Genomic DNA, 25506 nt, shown 5'->3' with positions numbered 1-25506 from the left:
AAGAATGAATGGGGCCATGTATCGTGAGATTTTGAGTGAAAACCTCCTTCCATCAGCAAGGGCATTGAAGATGAAACGTGGCTGGGTCTTTCAGCATGACAATGATCCCAAACACACCGCCCGGACAACGAAAGAGTGGCTTCGTAAGAAGTATTTCAAGGTCCTGGTGTGGCCTAGCCAGTCTCCAGATCTCAACCCCATTGAAAATCTTTGGAAGGAGTTGAAAGTCTGTGTTGCCCAGCAACAGCCCCAAAACATCACTGCTCTAGAGGAGATCTGCATGGAGGAATGGGCCAAAATACCAGCAACAGTGTGAAAACCTTGTGAAGACTTACAGAAAACATTTGACCTCAGTCATTGCCAACAAAGAGTATATAACAAAGTATTGAGATAAACTTTTGTTATTGACCAAATACTTACTTTCCACCATAATTTGCAAATAAATTCATAAAAAGTCCTACAATGTGATTTTCTGGATTTTTTTTCTCATTTTGTCTGTCATAGTTGAAGTGTACCTATGATGAAAATTACAGGCCTCTCATCTTTTTAAGTGGGAGAACTTGCACAATTGGTGGCTGACTAAATACTTTTTTGCCCCACTGTAACTAATGATATTTACTTGAGAAAGGTAGCTACAACACGGTGTGAGAGTAACCTCGCCATGAAATCTGCTTTTTCGAAAGACTCAAAATATATTAAGTGTTTAGTGACACGGACAAAACCACTTAAAACCTATTATGTCCAATAAAATATTCAATTAAAAAGCCTTAAATACTACAGTTTTACAAAATGCATTACAAATCACATCATATCCACAACCCCCTTACAGTTCAATATAAATTACCATGGTGATGATCGACAAATCAACCCTCACCCGGAAAAAAACACAACAAAAACAACCCCATCCAGCAAATACTATACGTACATTTTCCTTCACAATACATGTTGATGCAACAGTTCCAGTTTAACTAGTCTGGGATCATATTCTGGTAACCATAGGAAATTCTACCTCCCCATTGTCCTGGAAGACACTGAGTCCTCATGTAAAAAGCTACAACAGTCCACTTTTACAAGCTGAGCATCTACATTACTGCCTTTCCCATTGTGACGGAACAAAAGGAGGGAGAAACTGACTGTGGGGTCCCACAGGGCTCAATGCTGGGGCCATTGCGGAACTGAATTGTTACCTCTCTGCTTCTTTGTTCAGAGCCGGGCTGCTGCTTCTGGCTGTTCTTTAGCTGCTGCTCCAGTTTCAAGATCTCCTGCTGGAAGACATCCCTCTCGTGTTCCCGGTCGATGGCTTGCTCCTGGGGATCAGATTTTAAGACCAAGCCTTTAAAGGAGAGTGCCTAAGGGAAATACCTTATGCACTGCCTAATCCCCAATAACCAACGTGCACATTCATATAACATTTGTGTAAATCTGTATACTTTAAAACAACATAGTTCCTAAGGTCCTCCCCCATCCACCCCTCCCCATTCATCCATCTCTCCCATCTCTCTATCCATATTCATCCATCCAGTCATGCATCCATCCCCCCTCCCTCATCTCTCCCTTCCCCTCTTTCTCTTACATCCAGGAACCTCCGGTTCTTCTCCAGTTGTTTCTCCAGGGCCTGGATCTGCTGCAGCAGGTCGCCGGTCTCCGTCTTGCGGGCATGCTCCAGCTCAATGACCCGGTTGACCTGCTCCTCCAGCTCAGCCTCCAGTGTTTTCACCTGGTGCAGGAGGCCCAGACTCTCCTTCTCTGCCTGCCGCTGCACCTCTACCTTCTCAGCCATCAGCTTCTCCGTCTCCTCCAGGAGGTCTGGGGGGAAGGGAGGGAGGGAGGGAAGGAAGGACAGAAGGCGTCACACATAAGGTCACTTTAGAGGGGAGGAGTCAATGATTTTGGACAGGTTTCATTCGATCAATGGACAGGACAGGATGCTGAGATGGAGTTATTGTGGACTCAGTTACAGCCTATTAATGTAAAACCTAAGTATATTCAGCGGTTTTTGTCTCTGAAGTTATAAAATTGTGTTTTATTCATTTAAAAATTATTACATTATTGAGATGGCCGCTTTTAACAAAATGCCCCCAAAACAGTCTGCCATTTCAGCATCACGTATAACATATCTAACAATCTCACTCCCAGTATCTTCCCAACATATACTAATCCGATGCTATCATTTAACCAACATTAAACCAACCAACCAACCAACATTGCTTCACCCAGGAGATCAAAACCCCCATTGTATTAGTTCAACAGATAAAAGGGTAAGAGAGTGCAAACCACAGACCAAGCACATAGACAGTGCTGAGACATTGCAATATCCATGCCTCATATGCAATTGCAGGCAAGGGGTGGGACAAATTCCTAATTGAGCAATCATCTTAACTCCAAAGGTAGTGGACATTGTCCCGATGTTAGCATGGATAATGTGAAGTAAGGTTAGGGTGAGCTAAACTCTAGGAGCAAAGATGATTGCCAATGAGGAAATACTTACGCTTACAGTATCAACGTATCAAAATATAGCTTATCCGATTCCTTCAATCATGCTCAATCATAAATCAAATGAGAATGATCACACTGACCCATAAGACATTAACATGACAAACCATGACGTAGAAAAGTGAATCAAAAAAGAAAAAGCGTAAGCAAGGGTTAGTGATTGAGTGAGTGAGCCCATAGCAAGCGCCAACATTTTTTTGTGAGTTGCTGTATTTGGGGGTTAAAAAAATATATATAAGTGCCAATCGACTAGAGACTAAAAGGTAACATAGATAGACTGGCCATGCTCTGATGTGGGACACACCTGCTTCAGGTGCTGCATCGACTGCAGCTTCAACTAGGCCTATGGGAGGAATAAGAAAGCACAGTATTTCAACATGCACTTGTTTTGTCATAAAAAGGAGGAAGACTGGAGGAGAAAGGATGCGAGAGGTGAAAACAAGAGGGCGGGGCCTCCCTGCATGTGCTGTCATGGTATTGGTTAAAGCTGTGTCGGAAGAGGATGGATAAGCCAATGCAGTGAGGTGAGAGCAGGAGTGAGGTGTTACTGAAATGGCTCCCTGTACATTGAATTCATGTCCTTGCTGTATACTTGCCATTTCCTTATGGATTGTTCATTAACCTATGGAATACCTTGAAATAGTACTGGAAAGAGGTAATGCATCGGAAAATGCTTAAAAAATATTTTGCAAAGGAAAACAAGTGTGTCATTGTTCAAATCTAGGTAGTTCCTCCCCGTTTCAGTCCACTTCATTACGTTTGGTGCCTAATGAACACAACCCAGGTGAGACTTTTGTCAGTTACAGTACATGTGTTCCAGGATTCCGTTTTATCCCAGAGGATTTCCATCAAAAAACAATGATTAATTGCAAACTTCATTACAACATGAATGAATCACCACGGTCACCGTTTCTATAGGAATTCAGTAAAGCACAGTAATAACAGAGTATATAAATTAAAAGTACAAGGATTTCGTTAAAAAGTCATTGAGTGATAAGATGATAACAATGAGTGGCTACTCTTAAGCTGACACAGTGTGTGATGATAATGATGATGACAATGAGTCACACAAATAATCAAATGTAGATCTAATCAAGGAAATACACCAACCTTCTGTATGCAAAATAACATGGGCCTGTTTTATCTTCGTCATAAGACCCACAGAAATATAATTACTAGAACGGACATCTCAAATTGCCATGGCCTGAGGGGTTTCTCTCAGTAATGCTAGTATTTCTATTTCAATGATACAACCCCCACTCCACTCTGCCCACTCTTTGGAGTAGTGATGTCATAGAAATATGTCTAGAAAACCAAATCAAATCAAAGTTTGTCACTTGTGCCGAATACAGACCTTACAGTGAAATGCTTACCTACAGGCTCTAACCAACATTGCAAAAAGGTATTAGGTGAACACAAGAAATATTTGAATGTTTGTCAAACTGTATATTTTGTTCCATTCAGATCCAACAAGAAAATAAGTGGTGGGGTACATACGTAACTCGCGCGGGCCGGCATGCTCCCTCATGGCATCCTGTTGCCGTGACAGTATCTCTCGCTCCTCCTGCATCTGCAGCCTCTCCTGCTCCAGTTCGTGTAGACGGCTGCTTGTCACCTGCAGGAGCCAATGACATTTAGTTAGAGGCAGGTTGACAATGTGGTTAGCCAATTAAAAATACTAACTCAGACACACAAAAACTGCCTTTGCAGTGTGCGAAGTTGCCCGACATCCCGGTAACATTTTAAACAGATGGGAAACAATTTGAAACATAATTGTCCAACGTTTTCTTTAAATCTGCATAGTGGTTGAGATATATTGGACAAAAATATTTACTTAGTATTAGGTTTGCAAATGTAGGGTATATTAATGGAAACTTACCAGTTAACCTGCAGAATTTTGGTATCTTTCAAGGATTTTATGTAATCCATCACAGGACATCTAGTGGCCCTTTTGGGTACTTCATATTTTTACAGGTTTCTAATTATCTCTGGCCCACGGTATGTCTTTATCACATGTAAAATATATTAAATGAAATACGATGATTTTCAAATAAAAACTATAATGAAAGCTGTAAAATATCATCCTAAATATAAATCCATCAACTTAAAACCATCAACTTAATATTACGGTTTCAGTGAAAAAAGTAAATAGTTGGAAGAGTTGCAGAGTTAATTGAAAATAATGCCATTGCTCATTAGAAGCTTTTTTTCAATAAATGATGTTATTTTCTCTTCAACCATATGATCTATCTATTAGAAACTAATGGACAATATGGAGGCTGATATAAAAAAAGAACACTATAAATAAATACATTTAAAAAAAGTTCAAGTATAAATTACCAAGGTTTACTGAAGATTACGATAACTTTGGTAAACTACCAGTAGCATTGCAATCCTACCTAGCACGCATTACTGGTTGAAATTTCATCATTATGACAAAGACTGCTAGCTGGGTAGTGGACAGAGCACGTCACCCTCAACGGTTATAAAACACAGTGATAATGGTGGCTGTAGACTGGGCCTGTGTCTCACCTGCAGCTCCTGCTCCAGGCTTAGCTGTAGCTCCTCCTTCTGACGCAACTCCTCCTCCAGCGCGGCCCGTTCACCCGTGTAGCCATCGATCAGGCCTAAGGGGGAGAGAGAGAGGAGAGGGAGTATTAATATATAGATTTAGCGATCGTTGAATGACACGTTAACACGTCACACACAGTTAGAGCCCAACCAATATATCGGTTCACCGGTACTATCGGACGATATTGACCTCTACCAATATCCAATAAATAGAATGAAAAAAGGAAACCACATGATTATCTGAATACTTGCAGCCATTCTCATGATGCATCATTTTTGTCACAAAGTAAGAAATCAACAATTGATGTATATTTCTTGGACAATTGCTATTTTGGATGTCAATTTGAGAACTCTGAAAAAATTTAACTTTTACATTTTTCTCACTGTAAAACAGTAGATAGGCAGATATCAGTAAGATAAGTACACAAACTAGGGCTGGGCGATACGGCCTAAAAATCATATCTCGATTTTCTCAAGCTTATGGGCAATTTACGATATATGTATATATATATATATACACACACACACACACACACACACCTTTTGTTCTTCTCTCTAAATAAGCTTTGCTGCACAATTAAAGGTCAATTCACTGCATTTCAAACCGTCAGGAATAATCGAATGAATTCTGGACTTGTAAAAGTATATTATCCTAAATGATAGCCTTCAACCATAAGACCCAATAATAATGATCTTTATCAAATGTAATTATTTTATTAAAATAGTTTAAGCTGTTTCTTTGCAATAATCACTGATCTGACTTTCACAGCTATATATGAAAATGCCCTTTTTTTTTAATTACAAATCTCACCAGAACCAAGCACAATGCACACTCACTAATAATTACCAACTTCTGTTAGCAGGCATTATATAAATTTAACACAGGTCTCAAACAATCTCTCAAGCACAAGCCAACTGCAAGTGAGTAGCCAGCTAATCTTTATATTTAAAGTCTAGCCAACTTAGATCTATTTGCTTGCTAACAAAGTAGAACAGTTAAATTGTTATGAAGAATACACCCTCCTGTCCATCTCCAACTGTTTTAACAACATAGCCTGTTTAGATGTTGAACTCAAGTTGCCTCCCTGGATAAGAACATCTGCTGTCTCAGCCACTGCCCGTCACAAAGTGAGTACCACCAGGCTCGATCCTTGGCCCCACGCTCTTCTCAATTTACATCAACAACATAGCTCAAGCAGTAGAAAGCTCTCTCATCCATTTATATGCAGATGATACAGTCTTATACTCAGCTGGCCCCTCCCAGGATTTTGTGTTAAACGCTCTACAACAAAGCTTTCTTAGTGTCCAACAAGCTTTCTCTGCCCTTAACCTTGTTCTGAACACGTGAACACCTCCAAAACAAAGGTAATGTGGTTTGGTAAGAAGAATGCCCCTCTCCCCACTGGTGTGATTACTACCTCTGAGGGTTTAGCGCTTGAGGTAGTCACCTCATACAAGTACTTGGGAGTATGGCTAGACGGTACACTGTCCTTCTCTCAGCACATATTAAAGCTGCAGGCTGAGGTTAAAATCTAGACTTGGTTTCCTCTATCGTAATCGCTCCTCTTTCACCCCAGCTGCCAAACTCACCCTGATTCAGATGACCATCCTACCAATGCTAGATTACAGAGACACAATTTATAGATCGGCAGGTAAGGGTGCTCTCCATTCGGACGTCAGATTTGGCACCAATTCTCCTTATAGGACACATCACTTCACTCTACACTAATCTGTAAACTGGCCACCTCTGTATACTTGTCGCAAGACCAACTGGTTAGGCCTCACTCCCCCTTATCTATCTGAGATACCTACTGCAGCCCTCATCCTCCACATACAACACCCATTCTGCCAGTCACATTCTGTTAAAGGTCCCCAAAGCGCACACATCCCTGGGTCGCTTCTCTTTTTAGTTCGCTGCAGCTAGTGACTGGAACGAACTGCAAATAACACTCAAACTGGACCGTTTTATCTCCATCTCTTCATTCAAAGGCTCAATCATGGACACTTACTGACAGTTGTGGCTGCTTCACATGATGTATTTTTGTCTCTGCCTTTTTGCTCTTTGTGTGGTTGTCTGTGCCCAATGTTTGTACCATGTTTTGTGCTGCTACCATTTTGTTGTTGTGTTGTTGTTTTAGGTCTCTCTTAATGTAGTGTTGTCTCTTGTCGTGAGGTGTGTTTTATCCTATATTTTTATTTATTTTTTAATCCCAGACCCGTCCCAGCAGGAGGCCTTTAATAAAAATTTGTTCTAACTGACTTGCCTAGTTAAATAATGGTTCAATCATTTATTTTAAAAACATGTTCAAATAAGAAAAATATTCTCTCATTGCACATTCATAAAACAAAAACTAGACAACTGCGTGTGACAGAAACTGAGTATGAATTTTCCACAATCATGTGCATTAACACTCCTGTCTAAGTAGGGTCTGTACTGTTCCAACATTAGAGTTGAGACCTAAAAAGGATATTGTTATTAAGGGTAAGTTCTCCTCTAATACAGTAAAATGTCTCAATGTTTTTCGGTGTACATATGACCGATTATGTCGGACCAAACCTCAACTACAAATAGCGAGTTGAAACTGCTTGTTGTCAGAGAAAGAAATTATCTTTAATCTCTTGTTGTTGTGAGTGACAGGGGGAGGGGTGTCTGTGTGCGAGTGGGTAGGTGCACAGTGCACACAACACAGAAGGAGTGAAAGAGACGAGACCAAAAATACACACTCAAAAATACAAACTTTAAAACAAGTAAAACCTCAATTCTTGCAATACAGGCATTTGGAACAAGACGCTAAAACATAAATTAGAACTAATCAAATGAATTTGATATCATCGCCAAGCCCTAACGCAAACAAATATTCAGACAAACAAACAAACACAGGCAGAATGTCCTGACCCATTTTGCTTGACAGAGTGTACTATAGAGGGCTATGCTGCCAACAAACACATTTAAAAATGCTATTATTACCCTTGTTACAGGTCACTAGATAAATGCACTACTGGCATGTAAATTCAGCTGATGATAAATCTGTTTGGAAGACATGACTGCACACTAGCAATGTTCCCAAAGATCTGATAGGATTTCATTAGTAATCTCTATCTAGTACTAGTATGTAGCAGCTAGACTAAATAGGAGAAGTGAATACGCTTAATCATAGATGACTGTCTGATGTTCTTCCAATCACAATGTTGTGCTGATGTGTGTTAAGCTTGCTGTGCCTCATTCTGATCTCTTTGTTTACCGTAAACTCAACAAATCATTTGAATGGGTGGCTCTACCCTTGTGTCTTTGTGAATGATGTTATTACTACAAAAGTATACGAGCCCACGTTATAGTGGTAAACACATTTTCACAACAAATGAATGCACCTTAGTACCATCCCCAAAATTCATAATTTGCAGTGGATGAGACCACTCCCAAGAAAGCCTTCTGCATAATGCTGTCACTAACCAGGTTTCCATCAAACCTTTTTATGTGAGTAAAGTACATATTGAATAAACAGCCCTTATGGAAACACATTTGTCCGTAAACTTCACAAATGTTGACAAAACAAAATACAAATGTTTTTTTTTTTTCATTGAACCTTAATCCAGGCGAGTCATTTAAGAACACATTTTTACTTACAATTACTATTTAAGTTCTGATTATTACATGCCAAGACCAATGCAACATTTTTAGTGACAAAACCATGGTGGAAACTCATTTAACCTATATTATTATTTTTTTAATTCGGTAAATGGAAATTTAACCGTAAAAGTTATTTTTATGCCCACTACGTCATCACGCACAGCCTTTTATCTGCAACAATTCAATTTGATGGAACTTCTCTGGTGGGAAAATGTGCATACTGTTTTTTTATGTATATTCGCATGCAAATCTGTTGCCAATTGGATGGAAACCTAGCTAGCGTCATCTTTATAAATGTTGTTTGCGTGTTAAATTGTCAAGTTTTACAAGCACAACAACAGTATATTAATTGATCACTTGTAACTATGCTCCATGTCAGCAACCAGAACTAAAACCACATCAGAGTAGTTCAAACAATAACTCATAATAACTAACTCATACGCTGAAACTTGGAATGCTGCAGCTCGTGGCAAGATGAGAACTTGGCCGTTCACCAGAAACTCAGCACTCTTGGATCTGCATTCCGATGGTCATAAGATGTTGATTGTCAGAATCAATCCACCAACCATCAATTCACTCTCTCAAGGAAGTTATCTTTTATAATAAATCTTGACAAAAATAAAAGGTGATATTTGACTACTGATGAGATGGCTCCGGTCTTAAGCATCGCGTCATTGTATTAAGCCACAGTCATGAAGCCTGTACACATCTTGATAATATCCGATTATGTCTGATATAGCCTAACACTGGAAGCTTGTGATGGCCTCCTGGCTTCACCCTCCTACCTGGTACAGCAACAGTCAAAACTGGTTGACGTGATCTCATTCCAACTAGAAATGGCAGTTTTGCCCTCTGGATAGTGATGGGGGGTGGGGGGGGGAGATGTCATCAGCACACATTTCACAATATTATTTTGGACCATATATATTACTTTGACTCAAATATATTATATATTATAATTATTTGTTTTGTTGCTAGGTAGCGTTAGCTAGCGCTAGTCGTCTGTACCGGCGCCAAAACTCAGCTATTTGTCATCCTATCACTTGTTTTCAATCTTCTTTTTAAATAGTGAGCCAACATGTTTTTAGCACTTATTTCCTTGACTGATCAAATCTCATTTTCTCACCTTTGGGATGGAATCCCTTAAGAATGAAAAGCACAAGGCTCTAGGGGTGGCAGGTAGCCTAGCAGTTAAGAGTTTTGGGCCAGTAACCTAAAAATCACAGGTTCAAATCCCAGAGCCAGTGGTGGAGGGTGGAAACATCTGGCATTCTGCCCTTGAGCAAGGCAGTCAACCCCCAACTACAACTGCTCCCCGGGCGCCAATGACGTGGATGTTGATTAAGGCAGCCCCCTGCACCTCTGATTCAGAGGGGTTGGGTTAAACGCAGAAGACACATTTCGGTTGAATGCATTCAGTTGTGCAACTGACTAGGTATCCCATTTCCTTTCTTAGTCTCATGAGAGAATCTGTTGTCTCTGTCTCATGGAAACCGATTGAGTACAATTAGGTGCAAACAGAACACCATCAATCAAGCTGCAAAACAAACTAACCACAGTGCTGACCCTGCCACACACATCACCTTTCTTGCATTAAAGACAATTTTATAAAAGCCCAACACTCTCTTACCAAATGGGTAATCTTTGCTCAGAATTGTATCAACACACCCCTCTTGCTACAATTGTCCACAATGGCATCACGATGCCATTACATTTCCTATATGCCTACGTCTCTCTCTAATGCTCTACGGTAAACCTATCCTCTGCAAAACATAATACAGAAATACATCCTAACTCCCCCTGAGAGACTTGAGTGGCCTCAGAGCCTGGCTAATGGTTTCTGCCAGAATGGAACATTATTCAGAATTCAAGCAAAAGCAAGCCTGTTCCTCAACCTTCATTGAAACCAGTTTTCCACACCACACCAGGAGCTAGGTATTACAGAGTGAATTAGACAGGACAAAAGGAGGGCATTATTTCGGCTTGACATTAACAATGTTTGAATACGTGGATGGAAGAGCAAACACAACGGAGGAAGACAAGGCATCATTTGGGTTGGAGGCATCTTCGAAAGCTTTTAAGCGCCTGAAATGCATGTTGAAATATGTAGGCTAATACTGCAGGTCACGTGAAATCTGGGTGATGTTTTGTTTGTGTACGAGTCCGTGAATGAGAATGTCCTTCTACCCTGTGTGTGAGTCAAGAAAAAAAGCTAATGCAAACCAAATGTGGAGGCAGCAACATTTACTATCTTATTTGGCCAGCTACATTTGACTGTGTGTATTTAATATTTTTTAAATATTTTTTTTTTACTGCGAGTCGCATGTCAAATGAAGACGTATCAGATGTTTTTCCTTGTTTTACTATCCTTGAGGGGACTTTTGGGGATTGAACAAACTCACCCACCCACACCCCATATATTCACTTTCCCTTTCACCCACAGATTCCCTAGCCACCTGACTCACCAAAACACACCATCCCCCACAAACACCCCAGACACACACTTTCACTGCCCTCCACACACCCACCCACCCAAATTTAAAAACAACCCCCCCCCCCCCCTCCCCCCACTCACCCTCTGCCCTGTGGAGCTCCAGGGCCAGCTGCTCACGGGCACGCCCCTCCTCCCCCAGCCTTTCCTGCAGATCCTCCTGCCGCCTCAGAAGATCGCCAATCTCCTGGTTGTGATGGAAGGACTCGCGCATCAGCTCCGTCTGGGTGATCTGCGCATGTTCCAGCTGATCAGGGTTGGGAAGATAGGTGGCGAGACAAAGACCATTACTTTAGTGATCAAAGAGCATTTGAGGAAATACTTGAGGTGGAGAATAATTTTGAATAAAAAAATGTAGATACACAAAGCCTTAAAGTAAGTTTGTCCACATAGACTGACTCAGTTTGTAAGAGTGTGGCACTAGCAACACCAGGGTTGTGGGTTCGAATGCTCCTGGGATCACATGTACAAACAAATGTATATACTCAGTGCACTGTAAACTGCTTTGGATAAAATAATCTGCTAAAATGGCACATGGCATATTTTTAAATATATCCCATGTCATGAATGAATGAATACTCTGCTGTCATTTACGGACATAACCTCTCTCTACGGACAATATGCTGAGCCTTGTGACAGTAGGTATAATGGGAATATTTTATGATCACCAGTCATGGTTTCCAGTTAGTGTCCAAAGTGAAAGTAAAAAATGAGGACCAATCAATCAAAGCAGTAGGCCCACTTAAGGATAATGGGTGAAACAAAACTACACTAGCACATAAGATACACAGAGGGTTCACAACACACACGGCCTGTGTGACTATGCTTAAACGAGTAGGGAATCCAAAAACAACTACAGGGCAATGCACAAAGAGGTGTGGAGAAGGTTAGCCGTATACAGTTCAGTGGTAAGTCCTGAGTTGTACAGTGGCACATCATGACAGTGTAAATATTTTCTCACCTCGCTTCAAATACTCACATACAGAACCTGCATAGCTAAGATTAGTAAACCTACACCCCAGTTTGACATTCATCAAGGAACTAACAACATGTATGACCTGTCATTTAATTCTTAGCCCTTTAACTTTGAAAACAGATGACAGGTCTAGTAGACGTTGCACTGTGCCGTGTTCACAAAAGCCTTCTATCCTGGCTGAATTTGCATGGAATTGCTCTTCTGCAATAAACCACTGACTTGCACAATATATACACACACGTATGTGGACACACCTTCAAATTAGTGGATTCGGCAATTTTAGCCACTGCAGTTGCTGACAGGTGTATAAAAAATCAATCACACAGCCATGCAATCTACATAGACAAACATTGGCCTCACTGAAGAGCTCAGTGACTTTCGGAGTGGCATCGTCATAGGATGCCACCTTTCCAACAAGTCAGTTTGTCAAATTTCTGCCCTGCTAGAGCTGCCCCGGTCAACTGTAAGTGCTGTTATTGTGAAGTGGAAACGTCTAGGACCAACATCGGAAACGTCTAGGACCAACAAGAGGTAGACCACACAAGCTCACAGAAAAGGGACAGACGAGTGCTGAAGCTTGCCAAAAATCATCCGTCTTCGGTTGCAATATCACTACCGAGTTTCAAACTGCCACTGGAAGCAACATCAACACAATAACTGTTCGTCGGGAGCTTCATGAAATGGGTTTCCATAGCCGAGCAGTCGCACACATGCCTAAGATCACCATGCACAATGCAAAGCATCAGCTGGAGTTGTGTAAAGCTTGCCTCCGGAGCAGTGGAAACGCATTCTCTGGAGAGATGAATCACGCTTCACCATCTGGCAGTCCAACGGACGAATCTGGGTTTGGCAGATTCCAGGAGAACGTTACCTACACCAATGCATTGTGCCAACTGTAAAGTTTGGTGTAGGAAGAATAATGGTCTGAGGCTGTTTTTCCATGGTTAGGCACCTTCGTTCCAGTGCAGGGAAATCTTAACGCTACAGCATACATTGACATTCTAGACAATTAAATGCTTCCAACTTGGTGGCAACAGTTTGTGGAAGGCCCTGTCCTGTTCCAGGAAATGCCCCCATGCACAAAGTGAGGTCCGTACAGAAATGGTTTGTAGAGATCGTTGTGGAAGAATTTGACTGGCTTGCACAGAGCCCTGACCTCAACCCCATCGAACACCTTTGGGATGAATTGGAATGCCGACTGCGAGCCAGGCCTAATCTCCCAACATCAGTGCCCAACCTCACTAATGCTCTTGTGGCTGAATGGAAGCAAGTCCCCACCGCAATGTTCCAACATCTAGTGGAAAACCTTCCCTGAAGAGTGGATGCTGTTATAGCAGCAAAGGGTGGACCAACTCCGTATTAATGCCCATGATTTTGGAATGAGATGTTTGACGAGCAGGTGTCCACATACTTTTGGTCATGTAGTGTATAAGCACCACAATTCACATGCAGTTGGTTTTACATAGCGAGACTTCCATATCTCCCACAGCAGCAAAAGTCATACTGCAACATTATGACAACCAGGAAGTAGTCACACAATCATGCCACACCGAAATCTTGGAGTAATTTTTTGCTCACGTCACATGATTACCTGCTCAGATGAAAGCAGAGTAGGGAGATGTGTAACCTTCATTTTAACTAGGCAAGTCAGCTGACAACGATGGCCTACCCCGGACGACGCTGGGCCAATTGTGCGCCGCCCTATCTTGGACTGTATAGGCTACTCACTGTGTTTTTCACTGTATAAGTTGCCCAGTCAAAAAATACTACTGTCAAGCAAGTTAGCTGTATAACGCACTAGTGTAGACTCCTATATAGGAGGGGTTGTATGTAGGTCATGTTATGAACTGTATACAATAATGGCCAAAATTGCTGTTTAGAACATCAAGTCAGCCAAATGAAAGACACTTTCAGATTAATGAGAAAGAGTAACTGTCCAGACTGAGTCATATTTACTTCACTAGTTATACAGTTCCGTATAGGTTACATGGAAGGTCAGCAGCTGAACGTAAACTTACTGTATAGGGTGGCGTGGGCAGGGAGATCTTAGAGATCACCTTAAGGAGGTGACCATTGGTCCTGTGGTTGACGTGCGAGATTTGCGTCTGTACCACCACAGAGTTTTTCTCATTGAGGACGCTGGAGAGGGGGAAAGGTCGGGGCAGGGGCACGCGAGATTCCACCTCGTACACATCCTGATCTTCCCCTTCCACCCACATTGCCTGGTGGCTCGAATTCCAGTACGAGCGGTAGGAATCCATTGTGGTGGACAATTTAAGGGTTTTCAATTACCAACTAGTGTATCCTTGTAGCGCCCTCCCTTCCCTACAAATTTCCACGGATTGTATGAATTCGCCGGTGATCCTTTCAGCATCTACAGGGCACCTGCTGCGATGGATGGAGTCTTCAGCTGAGACTAGCAAAGCAGGGGGAGAGCCCAAGAGGGAAGAGCAGCAGAGGGCAGATGAGTCCCGACTACGTAGCCGGGCTCTAGACAACAGTCTCTACAAAGCTGCCAGGCACAGAGCCTTGGGGAAACACACTGGCGTCTCAGTTCAGAATCAGAACCACACACATAGCGTGCTGAAGAGACAATAAAAGGTCCCAAGTAAATACTGAGAACTAGGTCCTCCCTTGAAACAAAGTTTCAAGTCATAAAAGAAAAGATACCGGTAGTGCTTCTCCTTGTGTAGGAGAAAAGTAATCCTTTGTGGGGTAGAAAGTCCAAAGTCACATATTGTACCTGGGACAAAAAGGGATTCCTGAATCCTGGCAGTGATTGAGGGGGGTAAAATAAAGCAAGACCTAGCTTTAATATCCTGTGCACCTCTGACAGACTTTTCTCTCTGTCTGTTTTGCTCACCATCTCAGAGCACAGCGTGACCTTGCCCCTCAGCAGCACTCACTCCCACTCCCTCGCTCTCTTTCTCCCTCGGGAAGCTCATTAACAATTCCATGCCGCCACGGCAACGCAACACCGACCCGCAGGGAAGGGAAGCCTCCCGGTCCCCCCTTAATTGCTTTACACATGGAGCAGCCAACCAAGTGTTAACTCTGAAGCCGCCCGGTCCAGTGGGGCACTCGCTGCCCTTCTCCTTTCAGTATCTCTCCCCCTCTTTCGGCCACCCTCTCATTCTTGATCTATCCCTGTAGCCCCCTCTAGTCTCTGTCACCACACTTTTCTAGCTCATTCTAGTTTCATGTCCCTCCCTCTCTCTCTCTCTCCCGGTCTCTCCTTATACACCAGCCTACATGTCAATGTCTCTCTCGGTCTCGCTCTATCCCTCTCGAAACAGACATAAAAGAAGGTTGTGGTCTAAATTGTTCTCCCAGTGTGTTTTGCAGCAGGCAGGCAGAGTCTCTCCCTCTTCACTTCCGGATTGATAGCATGGGCAGGATATTGTTCAGCGAAAAGGGGGAGGGAATAGTCAGCGTAATTTCAACCCCCCCGGGCTAATGGGGCAGGTATAGCTTTGCAAATACACACACACTCCCTCTCCCACACACACATATCCTTTATGGAGGAGCTTGTCAAACAGGATTGATATTCCGTCAGTGCAAATTAACTGACTGAGACAGGATTCCTAAAAATACCGCCTTAGCCGCCCTGGTCTCGCGAGCAAGTGAACCGTAAAACAGTCATGGAATTACACAATCAACACATTGGCCTTAAATGTCACTCACTGATCTATGTATAATACAAGGGTAAGTGAGCAACACCTGCTACAGCAAATTATTTCCAAAGCCAACCGACAAGACACTTAACATTCCAGAAAAACACATTACAATCAAGCATAATTCACACGACCAGGCCCTACAGACAGGAAACAACGATCCACAATCATTCACTCACAAATAACTAATTAGTCAATTCTGTCAGGAAAGAAACCATTAAATGGGTAGTTCGGGATTTTCTCCAGTCATATGAACACGTATACATTTTTTATGCATCTGTGACCAGTATGAAGGAAGTTAAGAGGTAGTTTCGTGAGCCAATACTTGAGAAATTCTAGGAGAGCCACACACTCTAGGAGCTCAGATGCAATATTTTAATAACCTGTGTTTCGACAAACAAGCTGTCATCATCAGGGTAAAATGACAAACACTACAGGGTGACTAGTTTATATAGTGTCAAAGGACAAACACAGGTGTCTATAATCATTGCCGGGTGTGGCCTGATATCATTGGTTCATTCTCAGATATAAAATAACATACCACAAACACGAAAGGATAGCATACGATCATAGATACAATTTGGCAACATAGGCCTACAATCATTTACAATAGCAAAATCACAATAATCACAAGAATGGCTTCAGATCAAAGTCTACGTTGATACCGAAGGGGGCAAGTGTCTTTAAATTAAAGATCCAGGCAGCCTCACGTATTAACAATAAATTGTCAAGGTCACCCCCTCTTCTAAGGAGGGTGACGTGTTCGATGCCGATATAATGTGGGGACGAAGTGGTTTGCTTCTAAAAAGAGGGCTGCAACTGGGTCTGGGTAAGTCGAGTTTTTGCACCTAATGGTGCTACGATGCTCCGAGATTCATACTTTTAAATTGCGCTTTGTTTACCCATATAATTTACACCACAAGGACAAGTTATACGGTTAACAACGGCCTTAGTGGAGCACATGATAACACCTTTGATTGGGATCGGTTTCCCTGTTTGGCGGTGTTTGAAGGCTCTACATTTATAAGTGCAATTGGTGCACAGCCATTACACTTGTAGTTTTCATCCAGTAGGGGCGCAAATAGACATTGTGCAGGGATATCTTGGGGTGGTAAATCATAGTTTACCAATTGATCTCTGAGATTTCTGACCCGCAAGAACACGACCAAGGGAGGGTCAGAAAACACATTACCGATACGGTCATCGGCTCATAGAATGTGCCAATGTTTGTGAACAAGTCCCTTAATTTGCTCAGAGAACTTTGAATAGCGGGTAGTTCGAAAACAAGAATGCTTCTTTTTGCGAGGCTGTCCTTGAAAAAGATCATGTCTTGGTTTGTTTAGAATTTTCTCAATGGCAGAATTAATCTGATCATTTGAATTTTGTTTTTCAAGGGAAGCGGGAGACAACTATCAGCCCTCAAACTGTTACGATCAGTAGGTTACCTGTAAAGATCAGTGTACAGAACATTATCCTCACACAAGATCAGAAGAACGTGAGACAATACTAACTAGCATGCCAGGTGTTTCCATAGACTTCCAGTCATTGCGCCAACGCTAGTTGGCAATTGCACCAACGAAAGTTGGCAATTGCACCAACGAAAGTTGGCAATTGCACCAATGCTAGTTGGCAACTTCCTTCAAACTGAACACAGAGGCATACAAATGGTATCCAAAGGTTCATCGGATTCTGGGGAAGTAGATAAAGGGCTTCATTGCCCAAATCCCCAATATCCCTTTAAATTAACCAGTAACGTTAGGTCTTGAGAGCTTGGCTTCCCATCACTAGGCAGTAATCCCCAGTTTGAAGTGACACAGTGTTTGACATGTATTCGAGTATACCCTGGTCAACATTCCAAATATAAAATAGGCTTTTTATTGATTTAAGGTTGGACCGTTGGCAACTTTACACTCACCCACTGATTCAGAGTACACAAACCGGTGACTTTTATTGGGCTGTCCGGGGTAGGGAGCAAGAGATATTGCATTGACCTCCACACACAGACACTCCGTTTTTTTTTTTATACAGACAGATAAACTAAGGTTACAAGTGGCTTGTTAGGTCTTTAAAACGCCTGATAGATGCAATCACCTCTTTTACATGTGTATTGGAATAGGCCTACCGTATATCATACAACATGCTTCAATAGAAGTTCTCACCACACAGGTTGCATGCAAAGTTCAGCCTTTGCATGAGGAAACAGTCAAGGGGCCCGAATGCTTTCCGAATGCACTGTATATACAGTAACAGTCAAAGGTTCAGACACACCTACTCATTCAAGGGGTTTTCTTTATTTTTACATTGTAGAACAATAGTGAAGACAACAAAACTATGAAAGTACACACAGGATCATGAACTAACCAAAAAAGTGTTAAACAAATCCAGAGATTGAGATTCTTCAAAGTAGCCACCCTTTGCCTTGATGACAGCTTTGCACACTTGGCATTCTCTCAACCACCTTCATGTGGTTGTCACCTATTATTCTACAATGTAGACCATAGTAAAAAGAAAAGAAAAACCCTTGAATGAGTAGGTGTCCAGACTTTTGACTGGTACTGTATATATAAACGCTGATGCTATGTATTGGCCATTGGAGGGCTATGAAGGCACCCGTCAGCCATATTGGCACTCTCCAGTGGCACTTTCCAGTGGCACTCTCCAGTGGGAGCATTCATAAGAATGAATGGAATTCTACAGTATTTTAATTAAATGTTTCAAAAACAACTATTGCTCGTTGTAGCGGGGACAGTAACATTAGCACTAACATTAGCACTAAAATATGTTATATTTTAATAGAAATGTTACATTTGTATGTTTAGCTCACATAATATAATTAAAACATATGCATCAAAGTGTCAGTAATAGAAGAAATGTGTCAAAAACAAAAAAGGTAGACATTAAGAAATGCATTTCAATAACTTCTAAAATCTTTTTTTTAACAGAGGATTGCCAAGCTGGCTGTGCGGTGGCTACAATACAGTGCCTCCTGTCAGTCATCCAGAGTTTATACACATCATTGTGTGGGTGTCTACTGTGTGTGTTCGTAGGTGGGAAGAGTTAGCCAAATTATTTTGCCAATTAGCTTCTGCCGGCTGGTGTGCCGACCGTGTCGAGTTGGTTTGACTTTGGATAGCCTATCTCCGGGGCAAGTTAGTGACCGTCAAATTACACAATGTAATGAGAATATTTTCATGTTGCACACCTTTTCATTATCATTAAATGCTTTCAAAAAGTGTATATGAATTTCTCCAACTTGGTTGGTTTAAGGCTTATAAGTTATGGAAATTTGGAGTTATTGGAATCTTTACATTGTCCCATGAACAATTGAAGTCGGAAGTTTACATACAGTAAATGAAAGTAATGAAAGTAAGTAATGAAAACTCGTTTTTCAACCACTCCACAAATTTCTTGTTAAAATATAGTTCTGGCCAGTCGGTTAGGGACATCTACTTTGTGCATGACACACGCCATTTTTCCAACAATTGTTTACAGACAGATTATTTCACTGCATCACAATTTCAGTGGGTCAGAAGTTGACTGTGCCTTTAAACAGCTTGGAAAATTCCAGAAAATTATGTAATGGCTTTAGAAGCTTCTGTTAGGCTAATTGAGATCATTTGAGTCAATTGGAGGTGTACCTGTGGATGTATTTCAAGGCCTACCTTCAAACTCAGTGCCCCTTTGCTTGACTTCATGGGAAATTCAAAAGAAATCAGACAAGATCTCAGAATAAAAATTGTAAACCTCCGCAAGTCTGGTTCATCCTTGGGAGCAATTTCCAAACGCCTGAAGGTACCAAGTTCATCTGTACAAACAATAGCACGCCATTATAAACACCATGGGAACACGCAGCCGTCATACTGCTCAGCTGCTCAGCGAGGAAGAAGCCACTGCTCCAAAACCATCATAAAAAAGCCAGAATATGGTTTGTAACTGCACATGGGGACAAAGATCGTACTTTTTGGAGAAATGTCCTCTGGTCTGATGAAACAAAAAGGGAATTGTTTGGCCGTAATGACCATCGTTATGTTTGGAGCGAAAAGGGGGAGGCTTGCAAACCGAAGAACACCATCCCATCAGTGAAGCACGGGGTTGTCAGTATAATGTTGTGGGGGTGCTTTGCTTCAAGAGGGACTGGTGCACTTCACAAAATAGATGGCATCACGAAGGAGGAAAATTCTGTGGATATATTGAAGGGATCTTCCAAATGGACAATGATCCCAAGCATACTTCCAAAGTTGTGGCAAAATGGCTTAAGGACAACAAAGTCAAGGTATTGGAGTGACCATCACAAAGCCCTGACCTCAATCATATTGAACATTTGTGGGCAGAACTGAAAAGGCGTGTGCGAGGAAAGGAGGCCTACAAACCTGACTCAGTTACACCAGCTCTGTCAGGAGGAATGGGCCAAAAATCACCCAACTTATTATGGGCGCTTGTGGAAGGCTACCCAAAACGTTTGACCCAAGTTAAACAGTTTAAAGGCAATGCTACCAAATACTAATTGAGTGTATTGTAAACTTCTGACCTACTGGGAATGTGATGCAAGAAATAAAAGCTGAAATTAAAATCATTCTCTACTATTATTCTGACATTTCACATTCTTAAAATAAACTGGTGATCCTAACTGACCTAAGACAGGGATGTTTTACTAGGATTAAATGTCAGGAATTGTGAAAAACTGAGTTTAAATGTATTTGGCTAAGGTGTATGTAAACTTCTGACTTCAACTGTACATTGTGTAATTTACAGATGCTCCCAACTAGCCACATAGGGATATTTAAAAGTCAGTGCATTTCCTTGAATCTCTTCTGAGCTATTTTTACATGCACAACCACTCCACCATGAGTAATGCTTGAATATAGGACAAACAGAACAGAAGATGCGGTATGATGCAGAAACTGTACCACATTTGAATGATGTATAAAGTATCTCTAGGCTGGCAGAGGGCACACACACAGTGAATGGGCAGTAGTAGCCTTTAGTTTTTATTTAACCTTTATTTAACTAGGCAAGTCAGTTAAGAACAAATTCTAATTTACAATGACTGTCTACCCCGGTCAAACCCTCCCCTAACATGGACGATGCTGAGCCAATTACATGCCACCCTATGGGACTCCCGATCACAGCCAGTTATGATACAGCCCGGGATCGAACCCAGGTCAACAGTGACACCTCTAGCACTGCGATGCAGTAGCCTGAGGGGTAGGAGTCATCGGAGTCCAGCTGGATTATAATAGGCTAGGGGGAGGAAGCGAGACAACGCTCTATGCAAATCCACATACATCTGTAGGCAACCGCTGGGATTGAACCAGCCCTATTGTGTGGTGAATTAATTCTAGCTCCGGCTATCTAATAGTGAATAGGATTCTGCAATCTCATATCTAAAGGGACTATGTGTGAATAGACCGCAGGGGGTTATGATTGTGTAAAATACAGTGTATTATCAGTGAGTGGCCATTTACATGTTTGCCAATAACCTCATGCATGTAATTTATGTATTTAACAAAGAGCGCATGTAGCCAATGTCATTGTAACTTCAAAAACTTTACAGCAACAAGCAACAATACGGGACTGTCAACAAGAGAATGTTTAGGTGATTAATCCATTTCCAACCGTTGTATAGCACTGGTATTTCGCTCACACACAGTTCACGGAATGGTGTATTTATAGTATGTAGCCTACCGCTAGATACAGCAGAGGCTTTAGTTTGCGCCACAATGCTTTAATCAACAGCAGCCTTTTAAATGACGATCAACTTGAAAAAGATAATACAAAATTATAGAACAGATTCATTTTCTGTGTGGTCCACAACCTTTGTGCTGAGCATACCACGCTCTTACTAAGTGAACCTTGCTGTGACGTACCTGATTGGTCGTCTCTGTGATGGCCACCAGCAGTTTCTCTACGGCGGCCTGGAGGCGGGAGCTAATATTCATGAGGTATTCCTCATTCTCCAGCTGAAGCTCCGCTCCTGGCAACAGGATGTGGCAGTCAGTCATCATCTGCTGGGACAACTCCAGGTCCTCGTCCATCTCTGTCTCACCCGACCACACGCTCACGTCACCAGCCCCAGTCTCGCTGCCTTGGCAACTCTCAGTGGTCGACGCATCTGGGCAGGAAAAATGGAGGGCAAAGTTAATTGTCAAGAGAATACACTTCATTGGAAAAAATATTGTTTTCGTTGTCACCAATATCAACCAGTCATTAATTTAATAATTTTCATCCAAACGATTCATTTTATGGCAAAGCATTCATCAAAAATTATAATATAAGGCATGGTATCCCAGGTCTTAATCACACAAGGCTTCCGAGGAGTTGCCCATCCCTTCCTTGGCAAAGTAGTATGAGCACTGTCCTTATGTTTATTGGTCACATACAATTTAATTTGAAAAATACGTGTATTTGTCACAAGGTGTAGACCTTAGTGGAATGCTTACTTACAAGCCCTTAACTAACAATGCAGTTAAAAATAAATATATTTCCCACAAAAAAATAAGAATAAGAGATAAAAGTAAAAAACAATCAAAGTGCAGCATTAAAATAACAAAAGCGAGGCTATAAACAGTCGTGGCCAAAAGTTTTGAGAATGACACAAATATTAATTTTCACAAAGTCTGCTGCCTCAGTTTGTATGATGGCAATTTGCATATACTCCATAATGTTATGAAGAGTGATCAGATGAATTGCAATTAATTGCAAAGTCCCTCTTTGCCATGCAAATGAACTGAATCCCCCAAAAAATGTCCACTGCATTTCAACCCTGCCACAAAAGGACCAGCTGACATGTCAGTGATTCTCTCGTTAACACACGTGACTGTTGATGAGGACAAGGCTGGAGATCACTCTGTCCTGCTGATTGAGTTTGAATAACAGACTGGAAGCTTCAAAAGGAGGGTGGTGCTTGGAATCATTGTTCTTCCGACGTCAACCATTTTCACCTGAAGAAAACACGTGCCATCATTGCTTTGCACAAAAAGGGCTTCACAGGCAAGGATATTGCCAACAGTAAGATTGCACCTAAATCAACCATTTGTCTGATCCATCAAGAACTTCAAGGAGAGCAGTTTAATTGTGGTGAAGAAGGCTTCAGGGTGCCCAAAAAAGTCCAGCAAGCGCCAGGACCGTCTCCTAAAGTTATTCAGCTGCGGGATCAGGGCACCACCAGTAAAGAGCTTGCTCAGGAATGGCAGCAGGCAGGTGTGAGTGCATCTGCAGGCACAGTGAGATGAAGACTTTTGGAGGATGGCCTGGTGTCAAGAAGGGCAGCAAAGAAGACACTTCTCAGCAGGAAAAACATCAGGGACAGACTGATATTCTGCAAAAGGTACAGGGATTGGGACTGCTGAGGACTGGGGTAAAGTCATTTTCTCTGATGAATCCCCTTTCCGATTGTTTAGAGCATCCGGAAAACAACTTGTCCGGAGAAGACAAGGTGAGAGCTCCCATCAGTCCTGTGTCATGCCAACAATAAAGCATCCTGAGACCATTCATGTGTGGGGTTGCTTCTCAGCCAAGGGATTGGGCTCACTCACAATTTTGCCTAAGAACACTGCCATGCATAAAGAATGGTACCAACACATAAAGAGAAGATTAACTTCTCCCAACCATCCAGGAACAGTTTGGTGACGAACAATGCCTTTTCCAGTATCATAAGGCAAAAGTGATAACTAAGTGGCTCGGGGAACAAAGCATCGATATTTTGGGTCCATGGCCAGGAAACTCCCCAGACCTTAATCCCATAGAGAACTTGTGGTCAAACCACAAGAGGCGGGCAAGACAAACAAAAACCCACAAATTCTGAAAAACTCCAAGCATTGATTATGCAAGAATGGGCTGCCATCAGTCAGGATGTGGCCCAGAAGTTAATTGACAGCATGCCAGGGCAGATTGCAGAGGTCTTGAAAATGAAGGGTCAACACTTCAAATATTGACTCTTTGCATCAACTTCATGTAATTGTCAATAAAAACCTTTGACACTTGTGAAATGCTTGTAATTAAACTTCAATATTCAATTGTAACATCTGACAAAAATATCTAAAGACACTGAAGTAGAAACTTTGTGGAAATTAATATGCGTGTCATTCTCAAAACTTTTGCCCACGACTGTACATTGGTACCGGTACAGAGTGAATGTGCGGGGGCACCGGTTAGTCGAGGTAATATGTACATGTAGATTGAGTTATTAAAGTGACTATGCATAGATAATAACAGAGTAGCAGCAGTGTAAAAGAGGTTGTGCGGGGGCAATGCAAATCGCCTGGGTAGCCATTTGATTAGATGTTCAGGAGTTTTATGGCTTGGGGGTAGAAGCTGTTTCGAAGCCTCTTGGACCTAGACTTGGCGCTCCGGTTCCGCTTGCCGTGCGGTAGCAGAGAGAACAGTGTATGACTAGGATGGCTGGAGTCGTTGACAATTTTTAAGGCCTTCCTCTGACACAGCTTGGTATAGAGGTCCTAGATGGCAAGAAGCTTGGCCCCAGCGATGTACTGGGCCGTACCTTCTGTAGTGCCTTGTGGTCGGAGGCCAAGCAGTTGCCATACCAGGCAGTGATGCAACCAGTCTTGATGGTGTTGCTGTAGAACCTTTTGAGAATGAGGACCCATGCCAAATCTTTTCAGTCTCCTGAGGGGGAATAGGATTTGTCGTGCCCTCTTCACAACTGTCTTGGTGTGCTTGGACCATGTTAGTTTGTTGGTGATGTGGACATCAAGGAACTTGAAGCTCTCAACCTGCTCCACTAAAGCCCTGTCGATGAGAATGGGGGTGTGCTCTGTCCTCCTTTTCCTCTAGTCCATAATCATCTCCTTTGTCCTGATCACGTTGAGGGAGGTTCTTGTCCTGGCACCACATGGCTAGGTCTTTGACCTCCTCCCTATTGGCTGTCTTGTCGTTGTCGGTGATCAGGCCTACCACTATTGTGCAATTGGAAAACTGAATTATGGTGTTGGAGTCGAGCCTGGTTGTGCAGTCATGAGTGAACAGGGAGTACAGGAAGGGACTGAGCACCCACCCCTGAGGGGCCCCTGTGTTGAGGATCAGCGTGGCGGATGTATTGTTCCCTACCCTTACCACCTGGGGGTGGCCCGTCAGGAACTCCAGGATTCAGTTGCAGAGGGAGGTGTTTAGTCCCAGGGTCCTACGCTGGGTGTTTAACACTGAGCTGTAGTCAATTAATTACATTCTCACACAGGTGGGAAAGGGCCAGTGTGGAGTGCAATAGAGATTGCATCATCTGTTATTGATGTTATTGCGGTTTAGCGAAATGCTTGTGTGCCTAGCTCCAACAGTACAGTAGTATCTAACAAGTCACAAATCTAAAGAATGGAATAAAGAAATATTAGGATGAGCAATGTTGGGGGTGGCATTGACTAAAATACATTAGAATTATGTATATACATATGAAATGAGTAAAACAGCATGTAAACTTTATTAAAGTGACTAGTGATTCCATGTCTATGTACATGTAATTACTGGTGCATGGTTGATCAACCGGGTGGTAGCCGGCTAGTGAGGGCTATTTAACAGTCTGATGGCCTTGAGATACAAGTTGTTTTTCAGTCTCTCGTCCAAGCTTTGATGCACCTGTACTGACCTCACCTTCTGGATGAAAGTGGGGTGAACCTTCCTGTAACATTGGGTGCTGTAGGTGTCCTGGAGGTCAGGCAGTGTG

The 25506-nt window shown here is 42.2% G+C and overlaps 1 protein-coding gene across 2 annotated transcripts in view; it reads right to left on the bottom strand.

Annotated features, from left to right (window-relative positions):
* The window catches only part of LOC139373535 (A-kinase anchor protein 9-like), a 139227-nt gene that overhangs the window by 34235 nt on the left and 79486 nt on the right, over positions 1–25506 (bottom strand). For both annotated transcript variants that reach the window (XM_071114157.1, XM_071114158.1), the window contains 7 exons: positions 21701–21945; positions 11268–11430; positions 5026–5120; positions 3991–4108; positions 2798–2836; positions 1574–1806; positions 1188–1307 (listed from right to left, as the gene is read on the bottom strand). In XM_071114157.1, coding sequence (XP_070970258.1) covers positions 1188–1307; positions 1574–1806; positions 2798–2836; positions 3991–4108; positions 5026–5120; positions 11268–11430; positions 21701–21945 — 1013 coding nt within the window. The remainder of the gene's footprint in view (positions 1–1187; positions 1308–1573; positions 1807–2797; positions 2837–3990; positions 4109–5025; positions 5121–11267; positions 11431–21700; positions 21946–25506) is intronic.

This window comes from Oncorhynchus clarkii, chromosome 18 (assembly GCF_045791955.1).
Source record: "Oncorhynchus clarkii lewisi isolate Uvic-CL-2024 chromosome 18, UVic_Ocla_1.0, whole genome shotgun sequence".
Classification (NCBI taxonomy): domain Eukaryota; kingdom Metazoa; phylum Chordata; class Actinopteri; order Salmoniformes; family Salmonidae; genus Oncorhynchus; species Oncorhynchus clarkii.
Note: the sequence above shows the minus strand (reverse complement) of the source record. Positions and strands in the feature narration are given on the sequence as shown.